The sequence below is a fragment of the Rutidosis leptorrhynchoides genome, chromosome 6 (genome assembly GCF_046630445.1).
Source record: "Rutidosis leptorrhynchoides isolate AG116_Rl617_1_P2 chromosome 6, CSIRO_AGI_Rlap_v1, whole genome shotgun sequence".
Lineage (NCBI taxonomy): Eukaryota > Viridiplantae > Streptophyta > Magnoliopsida > Asterales > Asteraceae > Rutidosis > Rutidosis leptorrhynchoides.
In genome coordinates, this window is record NC_092338.1 from 328,126,110 (window position 1) to 328,134,803 (window position 8,694).

The window sequence follows — 8,694 nt, forward strand, 5'->3', positions numbered from 1 at the left end:
AAGGTGATCGACCAAACTTCAATAAGAGCATGTTCTACTATCATGTAAACATGGTCGACTACCACCTCAATTGGCTATGGTCGACCACAAAGCAAAAAAAACAACGCGGGCAACCAACTCATTGGTCGACTTCCCTGTATTCAGGTTTCACGCATCCCGAAATCTGCAAATCCGTGTAAGTCTAGTAACAGTTTTTAGTGACACTTTTTTTAATTTTTTTTAAAAAAAAGGTGTATTTTGAAAAAGTGACACTTCTTAAATTTTTGAAAAAATGTATTTTGAAAAAGTGACACTTTTTAAATTTTTGAATTTTTTTTTTTTTTTAAAAAGTGTCACTAATAACAGTTTTTAGTGACACTGAATACAGGGAAGTCGACCAATGAGTTGGTCGCCCGCGTTGTTTTTTTTGCTTTGTGGTCGACCATAGCCAATTGAGGTGGTAGTCGACCATGCTCTTATTGAAGTTTGGTCTACCACCTTGAAAAATGAGGTGGTCGACCAAGTAAAGGGGTGGTCGACCATATTGTTGGTCGACCTAATGGTGTAAAAAGACATTTTTTAAAAAAAAGGTGTATTTTGAATGAATTTTTTTTAAAAAAGTATATTTTGATCAATTACCCTAAAAGGAACGATTTTTAAGCATTAATGATTCAACTTAATTGTTGGGGTTTTTTTAATTATTATTTTCTAATGTAATCCGTTAAGGAATTGTAGAGATTGATAGTTTGTACGGGTGTGAACGGTTCAGGAAAAACCGATGCACCGGATCGAAAATGAGGAACCGAGCCGATCTCGAACCAAACCGAGCTATTTTGGCCCGGTCCTCGGTTCACATTTTGCCAAATTGTCAGTCTTCGGTCCGGACCGGACCAAACCCGAAATTAACACTAATAATAATCGAACAAAATCGAAAATATATGATCCGGTCCTCGGTCCGACTTTTTACTACAAATTGGGACTCGGGACATAACCAAACTGAACAAGTTTGGTCCGGTTCTGTTTCACGCACACCCCTAATAGTTCGTTCTGACGCACTGTTGTAACCACATTATCTGATTATTAATAAAATAAATAGCTTTTCAAAAATAATTTATTCGACTTTACTTGATCTTAATTGGTGATTAATAGGGAGACTAACATATTACATTTCAGGTGTTGGTGTTGATTTCACTTCCATAAGGGAGGTCAGAAGTTTAATTCCTATGTGCTCCAAAAATGTTTCTCTTGAACTAATTACCCGCTCATTTCATGGGCCAAGGAGGTCTCGAACGTCTTGCGTTTGAGCCTCGCCCATCGGGCTTTTACTACACCCGATGTCCGATAGATTCGCCGTGGGGTTTTCTACTGAAAGACGCTATGACTATAATGTTCGTTCTAGGAAGTGATAGGGTGGGTGAGTTCCGACATCATGTTCAGAACCACATCAGTGACTCATAATCAGCGTTTAAAAAATAATGGGACCAAACAAATAATTCAATATAATTATTTATACTACGTAATTGCTTAGGTTAGTGTGTACTAGGAATTGTGCGTTCGTCATTTTATCTTATAGAGTCGTATTATTAATCTAACGGTAGTTTTTCCAGTTCCTTTCGCGACCCCTTTACTGGGTTAATGATAAGATTTAACAGTTGGAAGCGTGTTTTTTTACACAAAAACTTAATAACATTAATAAAGGATTCAAAAATTAACAAGTCATTCGATGTAACATAATATAACAACAAAGTCTAACCTGGCTAAAACGAAAGCCAAACGGACTCACCAACAGGATGAACACACGTTTAAAGCTAAAACAAACGAAAACAATAATATTGGGTATACTAAACGTGTTTATTAGTTGTTGCCTTCTATTTTTAAATGTATGATGCCACTAAGTCATGCATCGATATCGATATTTACTATTAAAGGAAAGTATTTTCTTAATTGAGAAACTTACAAAATCCGAGATTAGGGTTTTCTTGAAACAAACATAAACCCTATAAAACCCATATGCCAATCTACCACTAGTCCACTACTGTAATTCTGATTACCTCCTAAAAATTACAATTTTTTTTTCAATTTATAGGACTTCTCTTAATTCTACAGTAGTGTTTTATACTAAATGTAATAAAATGACCAAACTACCCCGCAAAATCATGAATCAACTGACCTCCAAACCGCTGTCTAAACTGATGTTCATGTTGTTGCATCTGTTGCACGTTTTCAGCGTTTTGTCTTAGTCCCAACGTTAACGAAACAGGCACAACACCACCAGCCTCAAACGGGTTTCGGGGGTATGGCATGACATTTGTAAACGACTGGTCCATTGTGGCTACAGGATTAATCTGGTAATCGACCCTTGATCGAGTCTCGTGATCCCATAGTTGCTCATTATTAGGTTCATTTTGGTCGTTTATCATTGTTATGTTTCCTGAATTCCTTGAACACTCGGCTTGTTGCTTGTTTGACAATGAGCTCATATCCATGGGACTTGTGTCTTGACCATCGGTTGGAGGATTGTTTGTGTTTGAATCCGCTAAGCCTTTTGTTTCAAGCGTATGTATTTCTTCGACCATAGGCTTCCATATACGCACTCGAGCATTTATGAACCAATTAGAGACCTGGTTCATGAATAAACGATACAAAATTACTTTATTACTTTACGTACATATTTATAAAATGCATTCATATTACACAAATCATACTAGGACTAAATGGGAATTAGTATTTCCACCATCAAATCTGATAGATCCACATTGTGCATTAGATACTAGTATTGTACAAGTACTCCACGTACTCCAAGTACTCAATACACGCGTTTTGGTGGATCTATCAATATCATCCATAACAAATACACAGTTTGCACACCCTTTCCTTACATGCCTCTTTTGCGCGTAAACATTTTTATGTAATTCTTATGAATTGTATAATTCTGTGAAACATCTTTTACACATTTGCATGTAAAGAGAACTTTTATACATAATTTTATAAAGCTAGGGAAAAGTATGCATATAGCATAAATGTTTTAGTGAAGCGGGTTCACATCAATCGTTCTCTACATGTTCTATCACATGTAGCCTTCTTAAAGGCATACACATGAACATATAATGAATGAATGAAATGAAAGAAGAATCTTGTACAAACAAATAAATGCTTATTCAAATGATAAGACTTGACAAGTATGCAAGTTTATATACTATGTAGCTTGCCAAACCAAAATTTATTAATAAATATTTTTTTTAAAGGAAGAAAAGAAGAAATTCTTTCGAATGAAGCAAGTAGATAAAACGTCATTAAGTAGTTCTTACCTGATTTCTGGTTAAGCCCGTTTGAGTCGCCAACATATGCTTGTCTGCATCTGAAGGATAACTACGCAAAGACAAATAAACAAACACTACATAAATAACAATAGATCGTATATCAACTGTGCAACAAACTGCAAATAAGTTTAGGTGCATCAAGGTCATTGGTATATCCACCATTCAAATTGATAAATACAACACGTACACTCGTGCATTAAATACTATACTTTTATAGTACATATATTTAATGTGTGTAGTGAATCCATCAATTTGAGCGGTAGATATATCACCGTCCTTTCGAGAAGATGAAGTTGTACATATATTAAAGTATGAAAACTTAAATGGCTAAAAATATAAAGTTCTAAAAAGTATTTTGCCTTCACCACAAATAAAAGTTCCATTTTTTGACGCCTCCATTATTTTGATGTCTTTATAAGTTAATAGTTTAAGATGTTTTTAACACCGATAAGTGTTATAAAGTTGTTGACACTAAATAACGTGAAAAAACAAAAGCCAATGACAATTAAAAGTGTCAAAAGTTAATAACCCTTAAGAATTTTTGACGCTATACTTTTTCACGCTTAAAATTTAAACGCCATATTTTTCACGTTTCCAACTTACATGTCACGACAAAAGTTCATTTAAAAAGTGTCAAAAACTACAACTTAGTTGTAGTACCTGACTAGTTATAAAAATGTGTGTGTAAGCATCATATCGTATATGTTAAGCCCATATAAAGATATATCAATGAGATATTATATGAGAAAGATATAGTCTTACGGGTGAAGAAAATGGTCAAATAACCAAGCTTTTAGGACCGAGACTGCACGTTCAGGAAGGCCTCTTTGAGGCCGCCACACGGCTTGTTGGTTTCCAAAAAAACCCGAACCTCCACTTGCTTTCCCATGTCGTTGCAAATTACGGTCCATAGATTTCAACTGAGACAACGAATCACTTGCATTAGGATCAAATGTTCTACTTGGAGAACACAAATCTTCAAACGCTTTCTTCATTTGTGTGAGTTGCTCAGAAATAGCGTTCTTAACAAAGTGAAAATGTCGAGAAACCGACTTTAAAGCCAAAGAAACGTAAGGTGTCGCTGTAGTTAGTCCAGCCACTGTTTCAAAAGACGAAATCACCATTTGCATCTGTTGATGATACTGCTTGTACCTTCTACATACCTAACCAAAATAAAACAAGGATAACCAACAAATCATGAAGTTGTAATTCGACATATTAACCAAGTTGGAAGATTGTCGTTTCGTGGGCCATTGTAAGAAAAAGTTTTGATTGGACGGAAAAAATATAAAACATTGCATGTGAAAAAATTAATCATGGTGAGATTAAGGACTTGAAAAGTGAAGCAATAGTGGGGTAACTAACAGTTTAAAGTATGTTTAAGTGGTCTTTTCATTAAAGACTCTTCATAATTTAATCTTCATGGATTTTGGACCCTCCTAATTTCAAAATTTTCTCCCTAGTAAAAATAATGTTGTGGTACCGGTACGTTAAGGTTATTTCAAATCATCATGAAGAAAACATATAGAAGAAAGGTCATGAATGTAGTGAACAACAACAAGATGGGCAGATGGCCACAAAAAAAAAAAAAACATTAGAAAAGGTAAAATAAATTCTCCATGTATAAGAATCTAAGAGCAAAAAAATAGTAAACTTAAAAAACATATGAAGTTAGAAAATAGAAAGTAGTCTTCTGACAAATTAAATAATTAACAGTGTTAAAATATATATGTAAAACATATATACTTTCACATTGAATATTGACCAAATTACTACCTTCCATAACTTTAATTCGCATTAACAAGGGATTTAGTGTAAACTGTGTGTTTTGAGCAATAATTACTCAATTCCCTCATGCATTAATTAGTTAGTTTATGATCAAAAGCTATTTTTTTTTTTTTTTTTTTTTTTGAAAAAAAAAAGTTAATGTAGCAAAAAATGCTATTTTTGAAAAAAATGAAACTAATGTCTTCATTCATCTATCAAAATACCTTTTTAATAGCAAAAGTTAATGTAGCACAAAAGTTATGCTACAAACAAAATGCATGTTCTGAATCACAAATTAAGTGAAGCACAAAAACCATTAATATACATGTCTACCACTACCAATTACTCAATTAGGTAACTACAGTAAGTATAATAATAATCTGATCTAGAACTGTTTCAACACTAGTGAATCAATCTATATGTTCTTTTAAGATTTTATTCATCCGAAGGCAACTCTATGTATAGTATCTCCATAAAGTTGGTCCTAATTAATTAGGAAAAAGTTTTACTAGCAATCATAAAAGTTTAATAATGAATAACTAGTTACTCCTCATGTTTTGACTTTAGAAATTTTTTCTTTCAACTTTGACTTTAAATTATTTTGTATGTGTTATATAATACTTGATAAACGTTTATACCGATTAATATATATTCAAAAACCAATCCATTGATATAAATTTTATCGAATAATATTTAATACAAACAAAAATATTTAAATTCAAAGTTAGACATAAGGACTATTAATATTAATATGGCCGGAGGGAGTATTATCTAATCATCTACTCATATTATCTAAATAATACTGGTATAGATTAAAAATATACCTCTTCCTGCATATATAGTAACTTGGCCTTCTTTTGGTGAAACTCGGGCCGATACGATTCAGAAAACGTGCTACTATTACCCGCACCGTGTTCATTTGAACCGTAAATTGTTGATGATGATGGACCAGGCTCACCAGAAACCCTACTCATTTCTTCTTCAAAAATATTTCGAGTATTCTCACATGTTTGAACCAATTCTTGACCACCAACATTACAATTATCATTCAATAACTCTTGTGCAGGCTTCAAATACTTCGAATTTTTAAGAATCGTAGCATAACCCGTAAACGGGCCAAGTGGGCCGACGTTTCGATGAGCAAAAGAAGATGTACCCGCCAAAAGTTTCCCATCAGGATTCGCTAAAAGATCGGTTTTCGCACCTTTCGAGCCCGATTGTAGATTCGGGTACTCGGTTTTAGCTTGAGGAACTGATGATAATGATAAAGATAAGGCTTGTGTAATGCAATTATTATTCTCATTTGTTCTATGATCATTATGTCTATTAGCTATAAACCCTAATTGCTGCTCAGAAGCATTCATCCAACAAGGTATAGATTGATGAACATGAGTACCAACTGTAGCAGTTGTAACAACATCTTGGAGGGTATTTTGGTAATTATAAGGCGAAGAACCAAACGTCACTACATCGCCATAGTTTTTGTGATCATTTAAATGAATATTTTGTAAACCTTGATGATGATGTTGATGATGATGATAATCAACCATCATATGAGATGCAACATTTGAGTAACTAACAACATTCCAATCATTACTAACTTGAACTTGGTTTGGTGCACTAACAACATTTTTCCAATTCCCACTAGAGGAAATTGTTGGGTTGTCACCGATCACTTTAAAACTAGCCGGAGATAAACCGGCGCCGGAATCTTGATTATGGGACACAAAAGCATGGTTTTGAGGTAATAAAAGGTGTGGATTACTAGCAATAGAATTAAGCATTTCTGATGGGAATACATTCGGGTCATATGAAATGGATCCATATGATCTAGGGTCTTGTGGTACATGTTGATGGGTCGGGTCATCGGAGTTTTGCTGAAATCTTAACTTATGTCGCCGGTTTTTTTGAGCTACATGAGATTCCGTTCTTATATTGTTCATATCCATCAAATACAAAGATTTTAATATATAATCACGAAATTAAACTTTAAAGACTTTGTCTTTATCAAGAGGGTCAAACGATCCTGCATGAAAACAGTTAAAAACTTAAAACCATGAATCTTGAAAAATTTGGAAAAAAAATAAAAACCCATGTAGGAAGGTAAACAAGATCCAAACTTTAACAAAACCCATGTCAAGGTTTGTTAATTAATAAGATTTGAGTACAAAAAATCACCTGAAAAATGTCAGGAAGTAAGTTAACTAAAGTTGCCGGAGTTCAAGTACAACCACTGGAGACGGCGGAGAGAAGGGTTGCCGGTGAGGTGAGGTGAGGTGAGGTGAAGATCGAGAGAGATAGGAGAGAGTGTTAGGACAATGATTGCAAAGGTGATAATTAAGTGCAGTTGGGCTTTTTAGACTCAAAGATGAAAGACCTAAGGATTTAACGGCCGTTAAGAATTGACGGGGGATATTGTATTGCATGCGGCAGAGTTAACGGGCGTTAGCTAGAGGAAATTAAGAAAATACCCTTAGTCGGCTAGTTAACTACGATAATGGTTCAATTTGGTTATTTGGCAAGGGCCACATGAATTGACGTCCATTAAATTGGATGTACTCGAATCTCCATTTTGATATATTTCTAAGGGAGCTGATACGTACACCACTTACTTTTTGCTATACACCATCAAAATTTAATTTTGGACCATTTTACCCTTTCTCATAATTAATTTAGGGAAAAGAGCTTTGAGTTAGAAAGGGTAAAATAGTCAAAGATTGTAGTTTGGTGGTGTATGGCAAAAAACAAGTGGTGTACGGATCAACTCCCTATTTCTAACCTCAACCATACAAAATGTTGGACTCTTTGATAACATTTACATTTTCTTTTTTTCTTTTTTTTTATTCTCTAAAAAAATAATTGCAACTTACAACTTACATGATTGGAAATTGAAAGTTTTTTGCATTGTTAGATAAATTTCAAACCCTTACACCTTTAGTAGTCTTTGAAAATTAGTATGTTAAAGTAGTTCGTATGTAAACAAAACTATGAATCCTCGAACTTTTTATATATTTGCGTGTTCCATGTGGTGGTGTGACTACGAGGTAACATGCAATCGTCCCGAGGATCTGGTTAGGCATGCAAAAAACGAAAGAAGATATCATAAAATCGTCTATAAGAAGGACCCCCACCGAATGATATTGCGCGTTTTGTTCCAAACAATGTTATTAAAAGTTTAACATCAAACTTCGTTCTAAAAAGTCATTTTTAATTGAGTTTTTCATAACTCCTACGTTGCATATACTTCAACGTCCTAGTTAAAATGTTAACTTTGACGACTTAACACATAATTTCTAAATTCTCGACTGACTTTATTTATCAACAATAAAATTTATTTTCTATTCACTTGAATATATTTTAATTGGTTAGTGACACTTTTTTGATGAAAAAACGAGACACTTTTATTACCAAAAAAAGTCATCGAAAAAAAAAAAACCTCTTTAAACATATAACATACAACTACCGAGACAAAACGAAACAAAAACACCACAAACAAACTATACCAACAAAAAGATGAGGGTTTCAAATCTAAACGACACCAACAAAAGGAGGAGGGTTTCAATTCTAAATGACAAACGCAAGATTAAAGATCATCTAAATCGAAAGACGAAAAACCAAAAGGCTCATA

General features: G+C 33.8%; 1 protein-coding gene across 1 annotated transcript; it reads right to left on the reverse strand.

The window, feature by feature from the left end:
* Window positions 1-1,886: 1,886 nt before the first annotated feature.
* Window positions 1,887-7,375, reverse strand: LOC139852454 (BEL1-like homeodomain protein 8). The gene is made up of 5 exons (XM_071841752.1): window positions 7,245-7,375; window positions 5,891-7,092; window positions 4,062-4,462; window positions 3,288-3,348; window positions 1,887-2,600 (listed from the first exon to the last, which is right to left on the reverse strand). The coding sequence occupies exons 2-5, from the start codon at window positions 7,013-7,015 to the stop codon at window positions 2,121-2,123; spliced, it is 2,067 nt and encodes a 688-aa protein (XP_071697853.1). The 5' UTR covers window positions 7,016-7,092; window positions 7,245-7,375; the 3' UTR covers window positions 1,887-2,120.
* Window positions 7,376-8,694: the final 1,319 nt, after the last annotated feature.